Source organism: Glycine soja, chromosome 16 (genome assembly GCF_004193775.1).
Source record: "Glycine soja cultivar W05 chromosome 16, ASM419377v2, whole genome shotgun sequence".
NCBI lineage: Eukaryota > Viridiplantae > Streptophyta > Magnoliopsida > Fabales > Fabaceae > Glycine > Glycine soja.
The window spans coordinates 37,810,448-37,835,531 of NC_041017.1; the positions used below are offsets into that span (position 1 = coordinate 37,810,448).

General features: G+C 32.7%; 3 protein-coding genes and 1 pseudogene across 7 annotated transcripts; 3 read left to right on the top strand and 1 right to left on the bottom strand.

Moving 5' to 3' along the window:
- Window positions 1-385: 385 nt before the first annotated feature.
- Window positions 386-4,965, bottom strand: LOC114390799 (annotated as a pseudogene). The gene is made up of 5 exons (XR_003662018.1): window positions 4,313-4,965; window positions 3,561-4,116; window positions 1,753-2,306; window positions 1,302-1,592; window positions 386-1,199 (listed from the first exon to the last, which is right to left on the bottom strand). The product of XR_003662018.1 is annotated as a TMV resistance protein N-like (transcript).
- A 2,924-nt stretch (window positions 4,966-7,889) lies between these two features.
- LOC114390795 (eukaryotic translation initiation factor 3 subunit J-like) lies at window positions 7,890-12,395 on the top strand. The gene is made up of 7 exons (XM_028351678.1): window positions 7,890-8,047; window positions 8,891-8,953; window positions 9,861-9,985; window positions 10,546-10,688; window positions 11,401-11,554; window positions 11,634-11,793; window positions 11,888-12,395. The coding sequence occupies exons 2-7, from the start codon at window positions 8,941-8,943 to the stop codon at window positions 11,980-11,982; spliced, it is 690 nt and encodes a 229-aa protein (XP_028207479.1). The 5' UTR covers window positions 7,890-8,047; window positions 8,891-8,940; the 3' UTR covers window positions 11,983-12,395.
- Window positions 12,396-14,130: 1,735 nt separating this feature from the next.
- On the top strand, window positions 14,131-18,341 carry LOC114390384 (probable ADP-ribosylation factor GTPase-activating protein AGD15). 4 transcript variants are annotated; one of them, XM_028351106.1, is made up of 10 exons: window positions 14,131-14,419; window positions 14,556-14,614; window positions 15,347-15,437; window positions 15,518-15,572; window positions 15,939-16,035; window positions 16,145-16,343; window positions 16,794-16,974; window positions 17,260-17,374; window positions 17,446-17,591; window positions 18,008-18,341. In XM_028351106.1, coding segments are annotated over exons 1-8 (735 nt in total). In that variant the 5' UTR covers window positions 14,131-14,368; the 3' UTR covers window positions 17,262-17,374; window positions 17,446-17,591; window positions 18,008-18,341. The 4 variants fall into 4 exon arrangements, with proteins under 4 accessions (XP_028206907.1, XP_028206908.1, XP_028206909.1 ...); XM_028351107.1 differs by having other exon boundaries at window positions 17,485-17,591; XM_028351108.1 differs by lacking the exon at window positions 17,446-17,591 and having other exon boundaries at window positions 17,260-17,379.
- Window positions 18,342-19,749: 1,408 nt separating this feature from the next.
- Window positions 19,750-21,296, top strand: LOC114389185 (uclacyanin 1-like). The gene is made up of 2 exons (XM_028349806.1): window positions 19,750-19,980; window positions 20,456-21,296. Exons 1-2 carry the CDS (start codon window positions 19,800-19,802, stop codon window positions 20,911-20,913), a joined length of 639 nt encoding a protein of 212 aa, XP_028205607.1. The 5' UTR covers window positions 19,750-19,799; the 3' UTR covers window positions 20,914-21,296.
- Window positions 21,297-25,084: the final 3,788 nt, after the last annotated feature.

The window sequence follows — 25,084 nt, forward strand, 5'->3', positions numbered from 1 at the left end:
GTTGGGTTAAGTGAATTTTTGACAACTTAAACCAAAATAATAGAATAGAAAACATGAAAAAAATAAGAAAAAAGCTATGGAAAACTTGCGTGTCCCCAAAGCTATGGTTTGTAGGAAGGAGGGGCTTTCTGATGCAGACCTTTGGCTTCAGGACACCAATCCCAGTAGACACAGATGCAATAGTAAGACAAAGAAGTTTGGCAGGGAAATTATTACGAAACCAGAAAGAACTTGAATGTCCAGTACTGCTTTGTTGATCGAACCACTCCGGTATACTTGTTCCTGGAAACATAAATTGGTTCCTCCAGCCTCATGCAGTACCTGTTAGTCATAATTCATAAGTTTAAACAAATTAAGTGCATTATGCATCATCAAATCATATACATTATAAAAAAGACAATACCTGATTTAAAAGCATGCTTGTACTCGAGGATGTCAAGGATGCACAGTTTATTGCTTTGAAATGCTTTAAGTTTGGTGGAAGCCCTCTAATTTCCTGAAGATTCTCGCAATCACTCACGTCAAGATATTTTAAAAATTGCAATTCTTTGAAGAATTCAGGAAGGATTGTGAAATTATTCCCCGATAGATCTAAATCTACTACATGAGCAAACCTACATGTTAAAAAAAATCATCACATAGATTGCAATTAATGGCACGAAACCAACGTGCCTTTGAAGATAGTATTGAGCATTTGAGCCCACTTTTTCTTCACCTTCTTCCGATTCTACCCATTGCCCCCTGTTGCAATTATAAATATCGATTCCAGACAGTTCGGGCATCATGGCTAAGCTACATCGTAACTGAACAATTCCACAGCCCAACATGGATAACTCTTGGAGTCCAATAAGATTTTGAAATGAAAATGACAATTCTTTTATGGGAAGGCCATACAATAAAAGATGCTTTATGTTTTCCATCTCTCCTAATATTTCTGGAAAATACTCAAGACTGGAACACTCAGAAAGTTCAAGTATTTCAAGAGAGATCAAGTTGAGAGGCGGAAAACTCGTAAGCTTCCTGCAACCATAAGCACTCAATTTTTTAAGTTTATTCAGTAAACCAATTGAGTCATCAACTGCAACTAAACTCTCACACCAATCATATGAAAGTTCCTTCAAATTTGGGAGATCAGATACATCAGGTATCTGTGTTAAAAATTCGCACTGGTCAAAATTCAAAACTCTTAGATGCCAGAACTTCTGCAAAGGAAAAAAGAAAAGAAGAAATAAGAACCATATGAATAAATTTTAAGTGAATTTAATAATTCATGGGATGAGGATATCTGTCAGGTAACTTGCCTTGGATGAGCCATGGAACTCAAATGACATAATGGAACTGTCAGGTAACTTGCATATAACAAGGTTGATCATTTGAAAGTTAGATGGCAAACAATTTGAAGGATATCTGTGCCATTCCAGTACTCTTAAGCCTTCTGGAAAATAATTGGGACCTTTGGAAAATTTGCCATTTCTAATAATAAGTATTTTACGGTTTTCCATCTTCATGAAGGCGTTTTCATTCCATTCCACTGTTTCTTCTTTGTCAGATATGGAGAAATCCAGACATATGATTTCAATTTTACTAGTTCCCTGTTAATGCAAAAAGGCACGAATCGACCACAATACAACTTGTATGAAATATCAATTGACTCGCTTAGAAAAATTTACAAATTATCAAGGAAAATTTAACTATGATGTAAATATATGAGATAGACAAAAAAAAATTTCAACTATTCATGAGCTCACTCACCGTGTTGTGTTTTAAAACTTGAATTATATCTTTTGGTAACCATAATCTCTTGCACTTCCCTGGCTCTTCTGGTGATCTCTGCCGCTCAATTTCTCTACCCGTGTCCTGAATCAAGTCGTGCATTTCAACAGTACCATAGCAGTTGTTAAGCTTTATGAGAGATTTTTCAACCAACACCCCAATATGATGCTTCTTGCAGTTACCATAAAGAGCACGGAGTATATCATCAACCACTGTCCATTTATACCCTTTGAAGGAAAAAGCAATATCAAGAAAAACATTCTTTTCTTCTTCCTCCAAAGCATCAAAGCTTACTTTTAGAATCTCTAGAATTTCATCACTGGGAATTCTTTATAATGTTCCATAGCATATTCCCATTCTGCTACTGTTTTTTCTAACAAGTTGGAACCTATGACTTCCAAAGCCAATGGAATGCCAGAAGCATAAGTTACTACACGATTCAAGACGTCCTCATAACTTGGATCAATTTTTTCTCTTTTAAAAGCATTCCTTGTAAGCAATTGAAGAGCAGCATTGTGATTCAAAACCTCCATCTCATAAGTTCTTTCAACGCCATGATATTTTAAAACCTCCAACTTTCATTCAAAATTAATTAATTAAAGTCTAAGAATAATTATTCAATGTTGATTCTCATAAAAAAATTGTTCATTTTTATATTGTATTTTTTCAATTTACAAATAAACAATAAAAGTATTTTTAATAATTGGTACTGTATTTCAAATAATTAACTGGTGGTACTACTAATTCTCCCGTCCCAAAAAGAATTGTTAATTAGAGAATCAAAATATATATTAACTAATAAGTAACCTGATAATTTTTAATCACAAGAGCTTCAAAATTTGTCTTCTATATATATAAATTTCTCATTGAAAGAGTTTTATATATAATAACCTTGACAATTTTGCTGAAAACACCCACACATAAGATGTTTTACTTTAAGTCAGATGTATTTGTTCGAAAAGTAATAGAAGTTAATTTTGTATAATAAAAATCATATGAAAATATGAAAAATGTTAACCAATAATTTAGAACATTGATTAAAAAATAAAAATTAAAATATTGAAAAATATCACATACGATATACTTTTTTTGTAATTTTCAATGCAATTTATTAATTTGATAACGCAACTTCAATTTTGGTGGGTCAAATAAGATTTTACATATTTTAATTTTATCTGTACTTCTCAATTTATAATCAATTTTTTAATTAAATTTAAAGGTTAATACACTGAATAAGTGGTTTGGCAAACTGCTTGTTTTTTTTAGCAAGAAGCATTCCTGATACTCGATCTCCTTGATGCATATTAATAGTATTCTTTACGTTATCAAAAAGAAAATATACTGAATAATATTATTCAATTTATCTTTCACTTTATTCAAACTTCTTTCTCATTTTATCCGACTTTTCTATACATGAATATTGCAATCCTAAGAAAGGAATAATATTCATATTTTCATTATGCTTGATTGATTGATTATTTACATAGATATTTATAGAATTCCTGATAACAGAATTTGTACTGATTTGCCTACAAGGAATATTCTTCTTAGCAGAATTTGTTATACTTGTCTGGTTATGGGAGACAATCACAATCAAGCTAGATACGGTTTTGTGCTCCATTCTGTCCTTAAGCAAAATCCTCCTTGCACCCTCTGTTCTTCTTTTTTGTGCTTCCTGTTACTGGTGCCTTGTTGTTTCCTATTCCTGTTATCCTACCAATTAATCTCACTAGAGATTTGATCAACGATATTACCAATATACTTGTATTCACTAGAGATTTGGTCACCTCATAAGTTCTTTCAACCTGGTGATATTTTAGCAGATGTTTGTCCCGAGTGGTAATGATAACTCTGCTACCGGGACCAAACCAATCAGATCTTCCAACAATAGCCTTTAATTGCTCGCGCTTGTCAACATCGTCTAAAATTAAGAGAATCTTCTTTCGTCGGAGCCTATGTCGTATCATTGAAGCTCCTTCTTGCCAACTTGTTAAGTTGATGTCCTTCTCACCAAGTAATTTTGAAAGTAGGATGCTTTGAAGGTGCTTTAACCCATGTTTATTTGATTCTTCTCGCACGTTTTCAAGAAAACAAGATTTATCAAAATGATGAGCAATCAAATTATAAACTGCCAGAGCAAGTGTTGTTTTTCCTAACCCGCCCATTCCATGGATCCCTATGATATGGACAACATCATGGGATCCAACATCCAAAAGCTTCCTTACCTCCATCACTTGTGACCATTGACCAAATGGATAATCCACAGCATGTAAATAAGCACGATTAATCTTCCTAGAGACCTCCTCAACAATACTCCCAATAAACTTGTATTCATATGAATCTCTGTTTCAAACAAACAAAAAAAGTTCTGATGCAGTCAGCCTAAAATCCTTGCATCCATGTCTTGATAGGTACATTAATTGTCAAGGTTAACAAGAGCGTTTCTTTTCTATTTAAATTTTACTAGTTAAATCAATAGACAAGTAAAACCTAATCCAATAAAAACCATAAAGTAAATTATATTAGTATGATTGTATACCCATCTTTGAAATGATAGCCAGACAAGTCAGCTACTTGTTGCAAAGCCATCCTCCATTTCTGAAGCTTCTTAGCTTTGAACCTCTTCTGATGCTTAGCCATTGCTTCTCCATAACTACCTTTCTGGTGTCTGACATCAGAAGGATCTATTTTGTAAAAGACCGGTATAACCAACAACCCTTTCCTCTTGCAGTGAAGGATGGTTACAAGTTCATCTAAACAAAACGAGGAAGAAGCATAGTTTTGAGAAAGCACAGTAATAGCAATCCTGGACTCTTGAATTGCCTTGGAAAGTGCAGATGTTATTTGGTCTCCTCTGGGAAGCTCCTGATCATCAATGAAAGTGTAGATTCCCCTGTCATCAAGAGCTTTGTAGAGATTGCCAGTGAAACCATGGCGTGTGTCTTCCCCTCTGAAGCTGAGGAACACATCGTAGATGGATGCAAGGGAACGTGTTTTTGCAGCCATTATTAGAAGAAAAAAGTTTAGTATGGTTATGGTTGATATGGTAGGAGGTAGAATGAAACTTGAACAAATATGAAAATGAAAGTATACCAAATGCTGTGTGTTATAAAGAAGATGGCCGGCTTTGAGGAGAAGTCAGGTCAAGCTCTTATTTTGATATTGATTTTGATGCCTAGGCCAACCAATATTTATTTCTTTTGACAGTTAAACATCCAAAAGATGATGTTCTATATATGTAATGGCTTTATATTTCCTTAGACATCTTGTGTTTTTTGGTTCATTTTAATAATGTAAAGCTGACAGCGATTGAGTTTTTTAGACTTAAAATAACTATCCGATTCGGAGTCTTTATATTTCCTTAGACATCTTGTGTTTTTTGGTTCATTTTAATCATGTAAAGCTGACACTGATAAAGTTTTTTAGACTTAAAATAACTATCCTCTTCGGAGTCTTTATATTTCCTTAAACATCTTGTGTTTTTTGCTTTATTTAAATAATGTAAAGCTGACAGTGATAAAAAAAATTTGGACTTAAAATAACTATCCTTTTCGGAGTGGCCGGTGGATCATTTGGATTATTTTTATAAATAAAATATTAATATGGATTTTTTTAAAATAATTTATCAGTATGAGTTTTTTTATTATTATTAACAGATTTACCTATATAATCAATAGACTCAGAAAAAGTATAATATGTGTCAAATAATATGTCACATGTTAATTTTTTTAAAAAAACTATCAGTCAAATTATTAATTTTGACCGATGAATGGTCAAAGAGACTCATATAATTAAATTATTTTACAAGAAATTTATATCCCTGTTTTTTTATAAAAATAATCCAAAATCATCAATTTCTTCCCTTCCCAATGTACTGTTGACATCCTTAATATATTTTCAAGTATTTTTCAGTAACTACTGAATTTTTTGTTTCACATAACAAATTAAACCACACTGAAACTCTGGCATGATTATATGGAATTATTTATCTATCATAGTTGATTCTATTTACCACATTTTGTAGAAACTAGATCATTTTTCCTCACACATTTCTTGTGGTCTTTTGCAAGAATGAAAAGTTAAAAAGTGTGTTTCATTGCAGTGAATTTCTGGTGGTTCGTGCTTATATATCTGTTTTATTCCCCCTTAGAGTGCTGATTTTCTTTTAATTCTGTTGGCCGATCAATGCTCATGTATATGTTTCTAAACTTGAAAGTAACGTGATATCCATTCTTCACCTTAACTTTGTAAGAGAATAATTTTCGTTGATGTATATTTCTTATGCCAGCTCCGTCATTTGTGTAGTGCAAGTGGAGTTAGAAGCTTTTGATCTAAATTTTGTCATGATTGAACAAGATTGAATCATTTCTTTAATTATTCAATCCGTTCCAATTAAATAACTTATGAGCATAAGTTATTACTGTTAAAGAAGTTCTCAATTTTTTTTAATCTCATTACCGCTATGCATTTTTTCCTGTACGTGGAATTGTGAGGTTTACTTGTCTAATTTCTTAGTTCAAGACATTCTTGTGGAAACTAATATTCTTCTACCATTTTCTTACTAAAAACAGTAAAGCTAGTCACTGTTGGAACCAATTGATGTGAAATTTTGAAAGAATATCTGAATAGGATCATCAAGCAAGTAACGAGTTATTAATATGTGAGATAATCTACTATGATTGGCATCAATGCTACAAATTCCACAATGATATTGTTAATGTTTTTTCCTCGGGATCGAAATTTGGAATGTCAACACTTTTTAATTTCTATGAAGCAAATCAAGTTGCTGATTGTTTAGTGAAAAATATACTCTCTTAGGAAGAAGGAATGCAGTTGTACGTATCACCACAACACACACATATTTTGATAATAGCAACATATTATTTAGTATCTATCGTTCATTTTCTTACACTGTGTACAGGTACTAATGTTTGCTTTAGACCTCTAACAAAGTATTAATGCTTTATATATTCTAAATATTTAAACTAGGACTAAAACTCAAAATTATTATTAAATCTCATTTTTTTAAAGTTAATCCTATCCGTTAATCCATTTTAGGCTATATTTATGTTACGATTTTGATTTGTATATGAGATATTTCAGTTGTTATTTTGATTGTTTTCAGTAACGTCCTTAGAATAAGGATGATATGGTATTCATTAAATAATAAAATGCAATTCTTATAATGCATGTAATCGAAGTATCATGGTCAGGAAGGATAACATTAGTGCATTAAAATTATTGTGAGTAACATGATGACTACACCTCATATAGGTCATGTACATGTGAAGCTGGCACATAATTATAAATATTAAGAGTAATATTTATATTATATTAGAGGATCATAAAAAGGTTTGATAACAATTATGTAAATATCATGAGTGCTTCTAATGTTAATTCATAATAGTCATTTGACACGATAATAGTCATTTGACATAAAATCAGTATGATTCCTACAAGTATGAGTTATAGGCTTTAATATTATCAAATGATATTGGTAACAATCATAAATTAAGGTAGTATTTCGACCTAAAGTGAATCATGTTAAAAAATGTAAATGATGTATATAAAATTTGTCTCTTTTACATAACAGAATTTATGTGTCTTATATAAATAGGGTTCATTATATGTTGATCATGCAAAAATGAGCCAATATAAGATATTTAATTTTTTTTTGTTTACACTTTCACTTGATTATTAAAAAATCAATAATTAAAATAGGGATGATGATACTCTTATTTGATTAGGACATTTGGACAAAGGACAAAGGTTAAACCATGAGGTTGAAATCAAGTCAAATATTTTAATGATAGGGATGTATTATTAGATGTTAATTATCATTTATAATATTATAAGAATAATATTATTATCATGCTATAATGAAAACTTACAAGAACACAAATAAAATAATCAATCAAAACAAATATAAATTAAATTAAATTTAATTCATAATTATTTAATTAAATATTATTTAATTAAATCTCTATATTCAAAGAAGCTAATATAATAAAATTTGATAAGACCAAATAAATTATATATATATATGTAATTTTTTTAAAACTATAGCTTTTTTACCTAGTCCATATCTCCATACATACACGGTTAAAGCAATAAAATGGTCTTTCTAATCCGTTTTGACGGCAGTTTATATTCCCCAACCGGACCAAACACACAGTCCAAATCCTTTGTGCCCTAATTTCTCAAATCGGAATCTTTCACTCCACCGCTCTAACCCCTAATTCCGATCAACGCTTTTGCCTTCGTCGCTCGCCAGGTACTTCGCCGTTTTTTTCAATCCATTCCGAAAATATACCATTCTCGATATAGCTTTTCTCGGAATTTTTTTTACTGGGTATTTCCCCCCGGAAAATCATCGATACGGATCGGATGTTTTCGACACCAAAGTAGGGAATTCGGACAAGTAGCAGTTTTTGACGCTTCTTTGTTTTTAAACCCTAAAAAAATTGTTCTTTTTTCGCCTTTTTTTACTTGGGTGTAATTCTTGCGTGTTTTTATTTAATTGAACTTCAATGCTAGAATTCCCTTTTTTGTTAATGGGTTGAACTCTTGATTTTTTTTCCAAACGGGTGTGCGTATCCCTTGAAAGTGCGGGTTTTTATTTGTTGGGTGTTTTGTATGAGGATTCTGAGTTGAAAGGGAGAGTGCGAGTACATGATTTCTGTGTCTTTGACACTGTAGAATCTTGTAATTTGACAATTTTGGTTCCAAGATTAATTGGTGTATTTTGGAGTCTCAGAATCTGGTTTTGGAATCTTTGAAAAGTTTGTGGCTGTTGCTATGATTAGTTTTGATTAATTTGTGTATATCTGAGGTTTTTGCTTGTGAAGAATGTCATGTTGGCAGTGATATAAGGAAGATATATCACAAAATGTTGATTTTGATAGACTAATAGAATTAGATTTAAAGTATATAACTGTAAGACTAGTTATTTCTTTTTATTTTGACGTGTATTTTCAGATTTACTTATTTAGTCTGTGTCACTCCCCTATCCCCACTACGGGGGTTTTTGGGGAGGTTGAGTTGGTGGTTCTCTTTTTGCTCTCTTGGTTTTCATTGATTAAATTCAGATATCTGATGATCTTTATTCTTCATGCAGTTTGTTAGCGGGAGCTCAGTTATTCTGTTTTATTGACGAAGTGATAACAAATGGATGATTGGGGTAAGATCTTACTTCACTTATTTGTTTGTACATGCACATAACTTGATGAATGTTAACGTAATTGCTGGAATATCGTTTTATTGGATGAATTCTTTAATTAAGTAGTAGATTATTAGCTATTACTTTCATTATTTTCAGTCACATTGTGTTGGTCTTTTAAATTATTTTTGTTCATTTTACCTCCGAGTCCAGATGGTCTTTAATATTTTATCTTCTCATCAACTTTTTATTGCTTATTCCAGATCCTCTTTATGTATCACAAGATAAAACTATATTAATTGTTGCTACCTGTGTCAAGGGAGTCTAGCTCAGTTAGTCAAGCAGGGTGCATGAGTTATTGTAAACCCCTTGACACTGTCTTCGACTCCCACGGATTAAAAAAAATTGTTGCTACCTGCTAATGAATTTTGCTTGGTGCTCAGAAGTTATAATGTGATTCAATTGATAGTTACCTTACATGTTGATCCATTGTATGTTTGGAGTTATTAAATATGGATTTGCTTTTAATTAACAATCAATTTGTATGCATGGAACTAATTATAACATTGATTTGATTTCATTTTTAATATTTTTGTCATATTTAAAGATTAAATAAGTTCATTACTTTAACAATTTTACTGTATTGCCCTTAAGGATGAAATTGTCAATTAAATATGAATTATGAAAACCAAAGCCAAATCACATTGCTCAAATTCAATCATTGTTGAGTAAATTCGTAATTTATCCAACTAAAAAAATAAGTTGAACTCTTATTTTGTAAATTCGCAAACAAATAGATTCCATCTATAAATCAATTCAATTCTCATATTTTATTTATTTCAAACACACTAATATGTTTGTAAGCTTGTTTATTATGTTTCTTCTACTGTCTACTGTATCCTTGTTAATTTGAGAATGTTTGTTGCAGAGGATGAGCATATTGCCCCTATTGATCTTACATTGAAAGATCCAGTTAAAAGTAATTGGGATGATGAAGATGTGGATGAAAATGATGTGAAGGAATCATGGGAGGATGAAGACGAGCCTGCTCCGGTATGAAAAATTAAACATGATGTAACAACAGAGATTTGCTAATTTATGTGTATGATTGTACTTGTGTATAAGTTTTGAAGAAAGATTGACATTTTTGTCATTCCTATTCAGTTACCTTCCTATTGGATGATTAAAATGCCTTTTATACTACTGCTATGCACATGCAACTTCTGTTATTGATCTTATATTTTTTGTTATTTACTAAAATATCAAATTGCTAGTTATTATTATTAATTACTATTTTTTTGAGAAGAAATTGCTAGATATTATTGGTAAATATAATTTTACACTTTATCAGTAATCATTAAGTATAGTTTCATTTTACTTAAGTCTGCAGTTGTATTTTTATACCTGTTTTTATCTATCTATTATCTTAGAGGAAAGGAGGGGGTAGGTTGGGGGGCTTCTATAAAACTAAAAATGGTGCAAGTTGTTTAACATACACTTTTAACAATGATTACTTTAATGAAATGGTGCTGTATTTCTTATAATTATGGTCTTCTGTTTTTCCTTCGTTATTAATTGCTATATTTTTTGGTTACTTTGCTTAATATTGTCAGGCACCTGCAGCACCTGCTGTAAAAACTACTGAAAAGGCTCCCAAAAAATCTTCTGATAAAGCCACTGAAAAGAAGGGTAAGACAGTAGAACCAATAAAGGAAGAACCATTAGATCCTGTGGCTGAAAAACTTCGCCAACAAAGGTATATTGTTTTCCACCCAATTTGGTCATCTTGATGTTCCTTTTATAATGTTCTGTTATGGGTATAATTATCACATTTTATTAAACTCTATACCTGACAATGTGTAGGTTTGCCATATATGCTGGTTAGGAAAATATGATTATGATGAGCTAGGGAAGATTATTAAGTACAATTTCTTTTTGTTTGGGCCATATCTTCTTTAACTTTTAGTCTTCTGCTTAAACTACTTTGTTTAAGTGAAATGATATCTAAGGTTTGCTTTACACTAGCTATGGCACTTACATAATGAGGAGCTGATTTATTCTTTTTGGTTTTTATATCTTTAAAAGTAGAGAAAAAAGGGTTGCAGAGTGGGGAGATGGTAAGAAATGATAAAGTCCGTCACCAAGCGGAAATAAAGCAAAAACTGCAACAGAACTGAGTATAAATTAACCTCCAAACTCAAATGATTAAATGCGAGAAGCCTACTTGGATACTCCATATTTAGGGTTTACAAAGTGTTTTGAGTGATGGGATTGGCATATTCGTACTGTATTATGCAATGGTATTAAGTTTGATGTTTAAGTCATGTCATTGATAAAATTATTTTTCCTTTTACTAAGTCATGTTTTTATCGTCTCTGAAACACTGCAGCATCTAATAGAAGCATATTGAAAACTTGGATCAAGCATCCTATTGTCTTATTTAATTTTCTCTCTATTCTCTATTACAGATTAATCGAAGAAGCAGATTATAAGGCCACTAAAGAATTGTTCAGTGGGGGAAAAGAAAAAGATGAAAAGAACCTTGACACTTTCATACCCAAATCTGAGAGTGATTTCTTGGAGTATGCAGAGCTCATCTCACACAAGCTCCGAGCTTTTGAGGTCTGTTAAATACTCCCTCCTTCCTCCTTCCTTCAATATTTTTCGAAGGGCATCCTAATTTGCTTTTTGATGAATGCAGAAAAGTTATCATTATATTGGCTTGCTGAAGGCAGTAATGAGACTATCAACGATATCTCTAAAAGGGGCAGATGCCAAAGATATTGCATCTTCGGTAACTGCCATTGCAAACGAGAAGATAAAGGCAGAAAAAGAAGCCAATGCTGGTAAAAAGAAGATAGGTAAGTTCATATCTGTTTAAAACTGTTTGTTGCTTTTAAATGTGTTACCATGTCTCTCTTTCAGATGTTTTCAAGGTTTTTGCTGTGACTGCAGGTGGGAAGAAAAAGCAACTTAATGTCGATAAACCTGATGAGGATTTTGTTCCTGCTGATCGATATGATGCTCTGGATGATTATGATTTCATGTGAAATTTTTTGGTTCGGTTCCATTCAGATTCAGTTACGGGATTCAAGTGTTTCAACATTGAAAGTTGGGACAAGACCCTTCGGCATACCCTTGTCAAATGCTAATGAGTGCTGTCCCGTATTTTGTCTAATAAGAGTGTTCGTCAGTGTCTTGTTTTCTCATTGTCAATTTTGTCACCACCAATATATGCTCGGAAGTTAGTTTATATGATTTATAGAACAATTTGAAGATGGACGTGGCAACATTCGCCATACCTTTAAACTTGGGTACATTTTATGTTCTTGGATTCTAGGAATAGAACTCGACCTTTTCTTGTTAAGGGAACTTGCCATTGTCTTTTTTGTTAATGTGTTGGATGTTGACAGCATTGTTACCAACTGCATGAGAATGAACATGTCTTGTTTGATGTGCACTACACTTTTGAGAGATGGATACAAAATTACAAAGTAAAACCCTATATGGTCATCTCCAATTGGTGAAACTGGAGAGAGATCTTAAGTTGAAGATTTGTTTTCTCAAGATCAAGCTATTAGAGACATCCTTAAGATCTTGATGTTGATGGTTTGGTTCTCATAGAAGAGCCCTGAAGATGTACACTTTTTTTGAATCAATTCTTATTGCCTCTTCCTAACTAATTTTTGCAGGAAGAAACAAATCAACAAAAACAAAGGAAAGGAAGAAGAGGAACAAATCAACAACAGAATAGTCTAGGACAAAATACATAACAATAGAATAATTACAGTAATTGTACAAAGAGACATGACGGTCAACGCATGGTGGCCGGCAACGATCCTATGGTTGGATTGGAGGCTCGTGTGGTCATGGGGCCTTGGAGCATCACCAGAAACGTGGATCGGAGGGGTAAGGAGAGGGGGGAGAGGAGGGAGTGAGTGGGAGAAGAAGAGAAGGACGGAGGTGGAAGAAGAGGGGGTCAGGGCAGAGGGAGTGGAAAAGAATTTGCATGACTATTATAAAAAAAATTTCAAAATTATATTGATAAACAAATATATAATTTCTTTTCAAAATAAAAAAAATAATTAATTGTTTTTAATTATTTTGAAATAAATTATAATAAATATTAGAATGTGGATTCCTTGTGAAATCTACCAAAAAAAAACATTTAAAATTTTAAAATGAGATACACTATTAGAGTAAAAAAATTATGAGATTTAAATGTGATATGATATTATAGACTCATCAAAAAGAAAATTAAGATATCAAAATAGGATTTTCTATTAGATATACTTAGATCCTAAATAGATCGTTCTTCTTTTCCTACTTGATTGAATGAGTAATAAGAGATAATTTTCATAATTAATTAATACAAAATTAAGTCAATGCATGACTAACATATAATTATTTCTTTTTTACTTGTGAAAATTTTCAGTGTTTTGAGGGTTTTTATCGTGAGCGCATAATTTGCTTATTATAGTCCACTGCGGTTCCTAAATAGGTTTGGTAAAGAATTGTTTCTTTTAAAGCTACTTGCCTAATTTTATTTTATTTAAAAAAAAACAATTTAAGTACTTGCGTATCCTTTTTGTGGACATTAGTCATATGTTTGAGTTAGGTTTGGGAGGTTAAAAGTAGGGAGGGTAATTAAAGACATGCTTTTGGTTAGTTTCTTAATTTTCTTCCCTTAAGTACTTGCGTACCCTTATTTCGCTGATAGTACTCATTTAGACTCCTTAATCTACTTTGTATGCATAAATACATCTAAAATCAAGTTTGTTCTGTAAAAAAGGAATCAACTTTGTATTTCCCAATTCACATTTTGGATAAAAAAATAATATTGAATAAAAAATAATTCATGAAAAAAGTAATTGTGTTTAAAGTTAAATAGTGGCTGAAAAAAGGTTAAATTAATTCTATTCAACTTTTATATCTAATCATAATAAGTTTTATGATATTTTAAAGTCATACCTAAAAGTTGTACAAGGATATTGATAATTAGAGGAATTTGGTCTTCTGCATGAATCCCATCCATTCATTTTATTTTATAATATTATATGATGATAAATTAACACTTAAAATAAAATTTAATTAAGTTTTATGGCTAGATTTGCTACTGCACACCATGACGTTGTAGTTTTTGTATAAGCCAACCAAGTTGACTTGAAAATAATGAATGAATCACCAAACCTAGTAAGTGACGATTTTAGCATACAAGGATGAATGGAATATCCGTGTTTTTCTCGTTGTCACTACATCCCCAACCGTGTTCCCCTCTGAACCTACGGAACCACAAAACAAAACAAAAACAAACCAACGAACAAGTTGATAACTGAAGACCCTCTTTTGAACCATATTTTCTCCACCCACTTACTTTCTCTGTTTGCTCTTCCTTCGCTGTGACTCAACCACGAGCACGGTTAAGGTTTTGCAAACATGAGCGGAAAAGCCTCCGTCTCCAAGGAGCTCCATGCCAAGCACACCAAGGTTCCTTTTTTTCCCACCCCTTTTGTATCATAATGTTTTGATGGTGTGTTTTGTATCATGTGAAGCTAGCAACATCTTTTCTCTTCCATTTTGTTGTGTTCTTTATTCTGTTTGTTTTTGTTGTGAATGAATGCAGATATTAGAGGGACTTGTTAAGCTACCTGACAACAGGGAATGTGCAGACTGCAGGACCAAGTATTTTCCTTTTTCACAACCCATTGTTTTGTGTTAAGCATATATATTAATGTTTTCGGGCAAATTATGCTCATGGTTCATGTGGCTTCTTGAAATTTCACACAATACTCCAGCCATTATAGGGATGCATGATGCAATGTGTTTCTTGGATAATAAGGATACATTGTCCAATGTGCTTCAAACAATTCAAAGGAGTTACCTTAAAAAGGTAGTGGACTAGGAGTATCGTGTGAAAATTTCAAGAAACCACAGGAGTGTCAGGGATTTATGGTGTAATGTGTTTCTTAGGTAATAAGGGTACAGGGTTTAATGTTTTTCAAACAATTAAGGGGAGTTACTATAAGCTTAAAAAAGGTAGGGGACAATGAATATCGTGTAAAATTTCAAGAAACTATAAGGGGTGTCAATGTAATTTGTCATAGTGTTTTTAATCGTGAAGCTTCAACTACAATAGGTCATTGAATAGGCCCTGCCTTTTCTTTTTTTATTTCTTTGGGAGCATGGGAAGTATCAAACAATTTTGAGTACTTGTGTTTTATTCACATGGATATTGGTTGTACATCAGCTATTTAATTATTTTTTTTCTTTTGTACTTTTAACTTTTCCTTTTCATTCTGCTGTTCAATATCCTTTGATTTTGGGATCAACTTGGGCTTTAGCATTGATCATTTATTACTTAGAAATTGTTGAGTTTTTTTCATGGTTTATAAGCACATATTTTTAATATATCAGGGCACCACGATGGGCAAGTGTGAACTTAGGGATATTCATTTGCATGCAATGTTCAGGAATTCACCGTAGTCTTGGAGTGCATATATCAAAGGTTTATGTTCATCTTTTTTTCTGTGCCAATTTAGAAATTGATAATGGGCTATGGGCTAAGTCTTCTGATTTTGCAACTAGGTGCGGTCCACAACTTTGGATACATGGTTGCCAGATCAAGTTTCTTTTATGCAATGTAAGGAAGTACACAATTCGTTTCTTACTTTCTTAGTCTAAAGTACGGTTAAGCAAATTATGAGATAATGTGAGTAACTCTTCTCTTCTCAAAATAAGAGAATTTACTAGTTTTCTTAAAAGGTTTGGTGTTGGTCTGAACATAAGGGGTATGGTCTGTTTGGTATATATGTAGCTAGATATACCATTTGTAGGAGATTAAATAATACCCATTTAGTTGGTTGATAAAACTAATTATGGAAGATAGGGTAATTGTTAGAAAAAATTACTGGGCTCTTGGATTCTCTAGCAGCTGAATTTACAGAGTACTTTGGTTGTCTGCATAACGTCTACCTAGCACATCTCTTGATTTGTGTGTTTTATGCAGTAATTGGTAATGCAAAGTCAAATAAGCACTGGGAGGCAGAATTACCGCCAAATTTTGACAGAAATGGATATGGAGTTGAGAAATTCATTCGTTCCAAGTAAAACTTTTAATGGATTCTTATGCATGACATCACTTGAGACCAGAAGATTAAATTTGCATCAAATTTCCCATATTCTGGTGTCATGAACTTGCTTAAAATCTTTCAGGTATGTGGAGAAAAGATGGGCTTCAAAAGGTGGACTACAGCCAGCTTCAAAGTCAGCTGAAATAATCTTTAACTCGAATGAATCACCAGCTGCTAGGGCCAAGAGTGCCACTCAGAGGAATAGGAGATTGTCTCTTGAGGAAAGCATTCTTGTGAAACATGTGGCACAAATTCGGCCTCCAGTCACGAGATATCATGAGGTATTCATGTTTAATGTCAAGTTCAATCCGTGATAAATAATTTTGTTTCTGATTTTAATTGCACAGATATTCGGAAGGAGGAATGTTCCAGATGTTCAACTTATCTCTCAAGTTTTACTCTGTGTTTCTGCAACAAATATAACACCAAAGTACTATCAACTAACCACTTTAAACACCTACCGGACAAAAACTTGAATGATATTAAAATTTTAATTATTCACACAAAAAAAAGCAGTAACAGAGAGAAAAATTGATAATTTTTCTATACTTTAATTCCAAATTGTACTTATACACAGGAGTTATCAACAACTTGACTTTATTGTGTCTTTTTTCTTTTTCTCTCTGCTATATAACATTTGTTCTGTTTTCTGCTCAAAAAAATTGTTTGCCTTCATAGATTTATTACGCCACAAAAAAAAACAATAAAAGTTTATCTTTTGCACAATTCAGGGCTCCTCAGATTTTCAAAAGAATTCACCACCACCACCATTAAGGAAGCCATCTGCATCATTTGATTTTGACTACACTAGGGGAAAGAACAATGGTATTGTTGATCATTTTGACTTGTTTTCCATCCATGATGATAAACAGGATTTCTCAACTACACCTCCTAGCTGGACAACATTTGATTGTAAGATGACAATACTTGTATTATACTCTTCTGTAATATTTCTTCTATTTTTTATCATTCTCTTGATAGTAGAAGTTTTTAGAGAATTATGGAAGCCGGTAAAGATGTTTAATGCTTAATATAGAATCATTTTTGTCAGACAAATTTGAAGCTATTATAGACTTACTTCATTCAGCTAGTTCTTTCTTCTTTTAATATCTTGCACCCTTTGCATCGGAACAAATAAGATGGTGGCAGCTCATGTTAGGCACTTCCAAATTATTAAATCAGTATTCATGTTTGCAGGAGAAGGCTTATGAGGTGTATGTTTGTAGATTGATGAGCTAGCCCTTCGCGTAGATGTCCCAACATTGTAGTTGCAGATGATCTTGCAATGTTGAATGAACTTTGAGCGGCACTGGTATGGTGTGCACTTCTCTTTTTCAATGATAACAATGTTAATTTGATGTTTTTCTTTATTTCCATTTTTAGATGACCCTTATAGTTTTGTACGTTTTCCTAAACCGAGAGACTTGTCGTGGTTTGCGGCCTTACAATTGCCTGAAATAGTTCAACTCAGCTCGAAGTGCATCTTTATACATTACAATAGAAGTAAATACCCATTACAACTTTACAAGGTATATTTTGCATGTTGATAAACATTAATTTGGGGTATAACCATGGTTCCAAGTTCTAGTGCATAAGGTCTTCCTCATGCTTAGTTGGATATATGGCATATATCAAATTATGGGTGGGTTTGATATCTATTTTTGAGCACTATTTTAAGTTTTCAAAATGCAACTAAATAAGGTTCTTCAAACAGCTAGTGGAGGCTGGTGCAAGGTACAAAACAAAGTGTAAAGTTAGGGGGGATGTTGAATAAGAGGAAAAACAGAAGAAAATAGAAAACATCATATCTCCTAGTAGTTTCTGGTTTTTAGTTTTTAATACACTTGTTTTGAAAATAATTTTTAAAACATAAGTATACTTTGGATGAGAGATTAAGTGAGTAGTACAGAATTTTTTCATAAACAAGCCCTATTTGTTTTGACAGGTTTAGGGACAAAGATTTCAACCAACACACGTTGCTGCAGGATATAAATTTGGAGCACATCTGCACCGCTTTGGCGTTGATGTATCACACAGCCTGAGATTGTTCATAGAATGGTTTGATTTGCACTGTAGCTCCTATTACACCCATTGATTGAGATTAACAAAAGGGATTAAGGGAATTAAATTTCAGTGTCAATTAAAGATTCTGTGACTGATCAAGATGTTGTTATATGCCCCAGCCTAAGTTTTTGTTCTTTTTCTAGTGCACCCTTTTCTTTTATTCATCAGTCAAAACACAGAGAATCTTAACTTTCTTCAGTGGATTTTGAGTTGCTTAACAAAGGTTGACATGATCAGAAATTTTATCTTAAGCTTCTAATTGCTTGAACAAATTGTATAGTTCAAAAGAATTGATGATATAATAAATGAAAGATAAAATCTTAATATTTACGAACATTTTGTAAAAGTTACATTTTTAATTAATTTTTTCCTTTAAAAAAAGGGCCATAGACTTATTATGCAATTGGACCCGAAATCCTAAATCACTTCCTATGTGAAGTATTTTAACCATTGAATCAATAAATGTCATAACATGCAAATATTTAAAATTCATCAACAATTGATGCATAGGACAAACTAAGATAGAAGGGCTTTTGACCTAATGCTTGCCTAGCAGAGTTTCACTTTCACGCGAGTCTTTGAAAGTGGAGGCTTGCACGAATAACCTCCTTAACTGAAGAATAAATAATCAATTCCATGGTTCTTAAATTATTAAATACCCATGAATTCGAGTTCTGGATATGCCCATAGTTGCTTGAACCAAAAAATTAATACTTACAAGAAGAAATAAGATATTTTATACTAGATTATAAAGATTTTTATACAATTAATTAATTATAAGTCACTTATTTTATCATTCAATTACAATTAAACATGTTTTAAATATTTACTATAAAAGTCCACAATTATAACTTGCATGTATAATTAGATGACAAAGGAGTGTTAATAACATTTTTTTATTACAAATTTTAATGAATCTCATTGTTTATTCAATTGAGTATTATCTTATTTAAATGTAAAATTCGTTAAAATTTGTTACTTCTAATCAATTTTAATCCATATAGTAAAGTGTTAAAAGCATTTCTCTTAAATAACAATGTAAAAAACATACATTCTACTTAAATTAAAAAAAAACAAAAAAAATTGAGGCATTAATTAATTACATGCATCACAAAACAAAAATAGAACGATTGGCACACAGTCCTCATTGTAAGGCTGCCCGCATTGTAATTGACTCTCCACAACAGAAACAAAAACTGCGAGTTATGAAACCTCTTTCGCGCGCTCTTTCTCTCTCTCTGTATGTTACGTATAAAAGCGGGAAAACGCTGAATTCTCTCTCGTCGATCACTGCCACCACCGCCATATCAATCTTCACACACTATAACGTACTCTCTCTCCTTCTTTGATCTTCTTCTTCTTCTTTCACGCTTTGAGAAATTCGCTTTCTAACAAATTTGCAGGTAGCTTCCACTTCTTCAGCGTGCCTATTCATCTCGTCACTGCGAAGCTCACATCGGTACCTCGCATTCTATCTCTCTTTTTCCCAAGAAAACTAATTAAATCACGCATTTACTTGTTAGTTGTTACATTAATTAATTAAGCTTTGGATTTCGATTGTTCGCACTTGCGCCGAGTATTTTTCAGACCTGAACTTCAAATTCCATATTATGCGATTCAATTATCAGTTGGTTAGCTCAGAGTTTTCTTTTTCGTGTTTGACTGGAAGAAAAATGGAGAAACTGAGACCAGCGTGGGCCGTTAAGGCGATCATCGTGATCGTCTTCACTTCGATCCTCTTCCGATGCGTCTGCGGCGAGAACCACACCGTCGGTGGAGCTTCCGGCTGGGATCTCGGTTCCAATATCCAAGCCTGGTCTTCTACGACAACGTTTAACGTTGGTGACGATCTCGGTACGTATATCTGCATCTTCTCCCTCTAGATCTTCATCTCCATGCATGCATTCATCTCTTAAATCTTAATAAAGCACGTATTAATCCCAATTTTTGAGTTTCCAAAGTTATAAATCTAGCAGGAGCAATATAATTAACTAACAACAGAACAGAGTAATCGTTAATTGATTAGTTCAAGTTCTAATTGAATTTTCGCATCGAAAAATCCATTGGAAACAAATAAGCTTTGTGTTCATGTTCGTTTTCCTGAATATTTTTCTAGATCTCCGCAGTGAAACATTCCGATTGTTGTTGAGTAGAACACCGCGAGTACGAAAATCGTTCTCGAAGTTAGTTTTTCGTGTTGAGACGAAATCAGAAACAAAGCCAAGGGCATATTGGGCATAACGTTTTTTAATTTTTAATTACTAATTGATTAAAATTAAACTGTGAGAAAAACTAATTGAAATACGAAACGTTTCGCGTTGGGTGGCAGTGTTCTCATACACGGCGGCGCACGACGTGATGGAAGTGAACCAACTAGATTACGACACGTGTAAGATAGCCAACGCTCTGGCAACGTACGATAACGGAGAGACCGTGATCCACCTGAGCGACGCCAAAACGCGCTACTTCGTATGCGGCCGAATGGGCCATTGCCAACAGGGCCTTAAACTACAAGTCCAAATTTTAGCCCAGTCCAATAACGGAACCAGCAATGATCAAAACCAAAGCCCCGGCGGTTCTCCTCCGTCTACTTCTCCTCCTCCTCCGCCGCCGCCGCCGCAGGATGATGAACAGCCACCTGCAGACGAGCCCGTGCCGTGCGATTGTTCCCGTGCGGAGGAGCGCCATGGGGTGGTGCCGTTGATTACGCTCGTAATCGTGCTCGCGTTCGCTCGTACCCCTTTCTTCATCGCATTTCCACATCTCCGTTTTCATAACATCCGTTGAGCTTTGCTAGCTAGCTTGCTGCAGCATTTGTTTTTACCTTTCTTGCGTTTCGGCTTTCACCTCGCACTATTGCTCAGTGTGCATATATGAATGCGATGATTCGGGTTAGTGAATTGTTGTTCTGTGTGTATTTTCAATATTGAATAAACGAGTTTGCTTGCTCTCTCGCTATGCCATGTACATATAGGCGAATTTGTTTGCAGAGACGAAAGGTATGTACTTTGCTTTCTTGTAATCGCCCTGCACAGTGCAAACTCGATGTGAGTATTTTCTCTGCGGTTTATATCTCCTTTTTTCAATTGGTTAATGTCGTGTGAATAATAAAATGAGAAAATGAGAAAGTTATCTGCTTTAATTTTTAGAGTGTATGTTTACGGAGTATATTTAAGCAGTGGGGGATTTAGTTAATATGACTGAAGTCATAAATTTTAACATGGTGTTATGATTGTACAATAAAACCAAAAAGAATGTAAGATGTATCATGTATGTATATAAGATAAATAAGTAAATACTGAAAATAATAGTTATATAGAATGTCCGTATGTTAACTGTTAACGTTTAAAAATACAACAATTTACTATTTAGAGTAGCTACTGGCATTTTTGTAGGATTCTATGCTTTACGATTTTTTACTGGCATAGTTGTTTTTTTTTAAGTTGTTCATTGAATTTCTTTAACTTATAGTTGATGTGGTAGTTTTGAGTAGACCAAAGTTTTAAAAGGACAGCGACACATTTTCATTTAACAATAATTTAAGTAAAAAAGATAATCAATAAAATGAGATTGTTGATAAGGATTAAAATAATCAAATAAAATATTTTAAATAAATGTTTTTGGTAAAGTGCAAAGGCAGATAACTTTGGTAGTTCCCTTTTGCCAATGGCCCAATGCCTTGCTCCGTGCTCTCGTAGGAGTAATAATTGTTTGACGTTGGTATTCTTAGAGAAGTTATTGTCTTGTAATTAAGTTTCTCCATTTAATAATTTTTTAATTTCAAAATTTTAAATCAGGAAAAAGATAAGGTTAAATGTTATTTTAGGTCCATTACGTTTTTGTGTGATTTTACTTTCATACTTTAATTTTTAAAAGTTTTATTTTAATTTTTTATATTTTTGAAAGTTTTATTTTGATGTATCACAATTTTTTTTAAATTTTCTCTATTTTTTATTTTTAAAAGTGATGTTCTTTTCAATCAAAGACATTCCAATGATTTAGATACAAATACAAATAATAGACAAATATTTTAAATAATCATTTAAGCATATAATATTATGAATATAATCATTCAAATCAAATATCTCAATTCTCAAATACTTATAATATCATTCAAAAGTTTTAAAACCCTAAAGTCTTAAATCCAAACATGTCTCATAGTTCAACAATATTATAATACCAAATTATCAAAGACAACAAATATAATCTATTATTAATTTATTAGTTATATATTACTTAAGTGGGTTTAATGAGCCAATCCAGCTGAACCCACCAACTTGTGGATTAAGTGAGTTGAGTTCATTTTCTCTTAGTATTGCAAAACTTGTATTTCTTTTTACCCAACTTGATTCAGACTCATGATGAGTTGGGTTAGCTTACCGGGTTTAAACTCACTTTGACACCCCTAATGATGGATGATGTGCTATATATGGTGGTTGCGGATCTAAGTAGATAATGATTCTAGTGTTCTATTGTGATGATTATGGAATTTGTAGAAGATGACAGAGATCGAAAAAGTATGTGTGATGGAATACATTTTAAAATAGCATTGATTTTAGTCATCATTATTTTAAATTAATTATTTTAAAATTTAACAAAATCCTAACATCTGCTAACAAAATTTAAAAAAAATTATCAAAATGAAACTTTAGAAAATATAAAGGATGAAAATGAAACTTTTAAAATCATAAAGGCTCAAAATAAAAATTTTAACTTAATATAACAAAATAAAAATTTTAAATACATAAAAGAATAAAAATAAAATTTTTAAAACTTGATGTATTAAAATGAAACTTTTGAAAACATAAAGTATCAAAATAAAACTTTAAAAAAATATAAATGACTAAAATAAAACTTTTAAAATTTAATGAATCAAAGTGAAACAACATGAAAACATAATAGACCAAAAATGATATTTAGAAGAAAAAAATTATATGAAGGTGGATGTTACTGTTTCTGGACAAAGAATATGTATTATTTGAACAACGAAAACACTTCCATTCCACAGCCATGAAATGTCTTTAACGAGAACAGAACCTTTTTAATCCCAGGCCGAACGGATGTGGGTTGGGCCTTCAACAACAACCATTTATCGGCTTTGTCTATAAGATGCCAAGGCATTTTTTGTGTTGTGTGATAATCGGGCGGCTGCCACTGCTTCACTCCCATTGTAGCTCTAGCTAGCATTATTATGCCTAGCCCTTTAGAATATTATCATCAAATCCGAACACAGCTTAAAAATTGTTAAGTTTTAAATGACCGAGAAAGATACTGCTGCTAGTTTGTAATTAAACTATCATAGGAACAAATATTTAGAGTTAGTATGCATAGATGGTGTCCCCATGTACCTACAAAAAGAATAATAGCAGCCGCTGGATGTTAGAAGTCTATATCAGGGGCAATTTTGAATACTGCGTCTTGAGCCATTGCTTCAAGTTAAATGCTAATTAGCGCATTTGAATAACTTCTTAGTGTACTCTATTTTGAATAAGTTTTTCTCATAAGCTAAAATTAACTTATGTGTAAGTTTAAAATACTTTTGTTAAGTTAAATGATTTTAACTTCTCTAAAAAAAACTTTTTTAAGTTATATATAAACTAATTTAACTTCTAAGAATTTTTAAATTTCCTTTTTCCATAAATATTTATGAAGAAACTTATCTTATAAGCCCTTATTGATATCTGTCCTATACTGTATGGGTCCCTATTCAGTAGCTTCTGTTCCACAGCTTGCTTGTGCCATGCCACCGTGTACAAGGTTTTTCTTGGTGTGTTTCCATTAGTAATTAATAAGAAAAGGACTAGTCTTTGATAATGGCAAACAATATTGGGTCTTATTCTTAGGTCCTCTAGCTTGAACATTCTCCATAATCAATATTTACACATAATTATTACCATAACCAACGGTTATACAGTGTCACATGCGTCACTGCCAGTCCCCAGTCCCAACTTGCTGGTTGTCTTTGTATTGATATTGATATTGATAATTAAAATTTCTACTAAAAGAAAATATAACTAGTTACTGAGTAATTCATGTCTATTTTCAAGGTAGCAGAATCCAAAGACAAAAGTAGAAAGGGTTAAAATAGAAAGAGAAGGCGCATATTATAATAAAACTGAACTTTTCTAAACGAAGCTAAAGGTATTTTGCAGGCAGGAGATGGGGGTCCGTGTCTGTGGTTTCTCACAAATAAAAGACCTACACTACTTGGATCCACTTATATTTTCAATTGTACAAATTAAGGTCCTACTTCTTTATGAAGTTCTGCACTCACAAACCACTCAAAAGGTTCGTGACACAACAAGGAACATGGGGCTCTTTTGTTTCAATTTTCACGGGCATGTAAGGGGGCAACGTGCTTTCCGACCCAAGGGGGTCATAATTAAAATGAAGGCTTAAAGAAACAGCAAATCCCACTGCATCTATAATGATCTATACCATGCTGACAGATAATAACCATGTGCTAATGTGTAAATCACCAAGTTTATTGCCCTAATCTCACAATTTGATCCCAAAACTAATTGTAACTGTGGAGATATTGACAGCATAACCAATCTGCTAGCTTAAGCTAAGGTATCTTAATTGATGGTCCCATGCAACAATGCACAGTTGAATGGACAACTCACTCTTAAACATTACGTTCAATTTATCTTCGTTCTTTCACTTCAATCCATTTTTCCAAAATAATTAGAAGGCTTAGTTATTTTCTTGTCCCATAATACGCCAAAGGGCAAAAGGGGTCCAAGTCTCTATTCCAACTCTGAGTTTGGTCAATCAATATGCACGAGCAACTATATATCACCTCCTTGCATGAGTACGGTTGTTACTTGTTATTGTTAGGCGTATGTGATTTTGTTCAATTGGTATGTATCCAGGTCTGTGCCCCCTTCCTTGTATGTCGGTTTTCTTGTAATTAAAAAATAAATAGGAAAAAGAAAAACGGATAACTATTCAATAC

Bases quoted from the DNA above. Each gene is read 5' to 3' on its own strand.
- LOC114390795 (XM_028351678.1), top strand. The intron at 9,986-10,545 runs GTATGAAAAATT...TAATATTGTCAG, and splicing joins ATGAAGACGAGCCTGCTCCG to GCACCTGCAGCACCTGCTGT. The intron at 10,689-11,400 runs GTATATTGTTTT...TCTCTATTACAG, and splicing joins GAAAAACTTCGCCAACAAAG to ATTAATCGAAGAAGCAGATT.
- LOC114390384 (XM_028351108.1), top strand. From the start codon at position 14,369: ATGAGCGGAAAAGCCTCCGTCTCCAAGGAGCTCCATGCCAAGCACACC. The intron at 14,615-15,346 runs GTATTTTCCTTT...TTAATATATCAG, and splicing joins TGTGCAGACTGCAGGACCAA to GGCACCACGATGGGCAAGTG. The intron at 16,036-16,144 runs GTAAAACTTTTA...AAAATCTTTCAG, and splicing joins GAGAAATTCATTCGTTCCAA to GTATGTGGAGAAAAGATGGG.
- LOC114389185 (XM_028349806.1), top strand. From the start codon at position 19,800: ATGGAGAAACTGAGACCAGCGTGGGCCGTTAAGGCGATCATCGTGATC. The intron at 19,981-20,455 runs GTACGTATATCT...GTTGGGTGGCAG, and splicing joins TAACGTTGGTGACGATCTCG to TGTTCTCATACACGGCGGCG.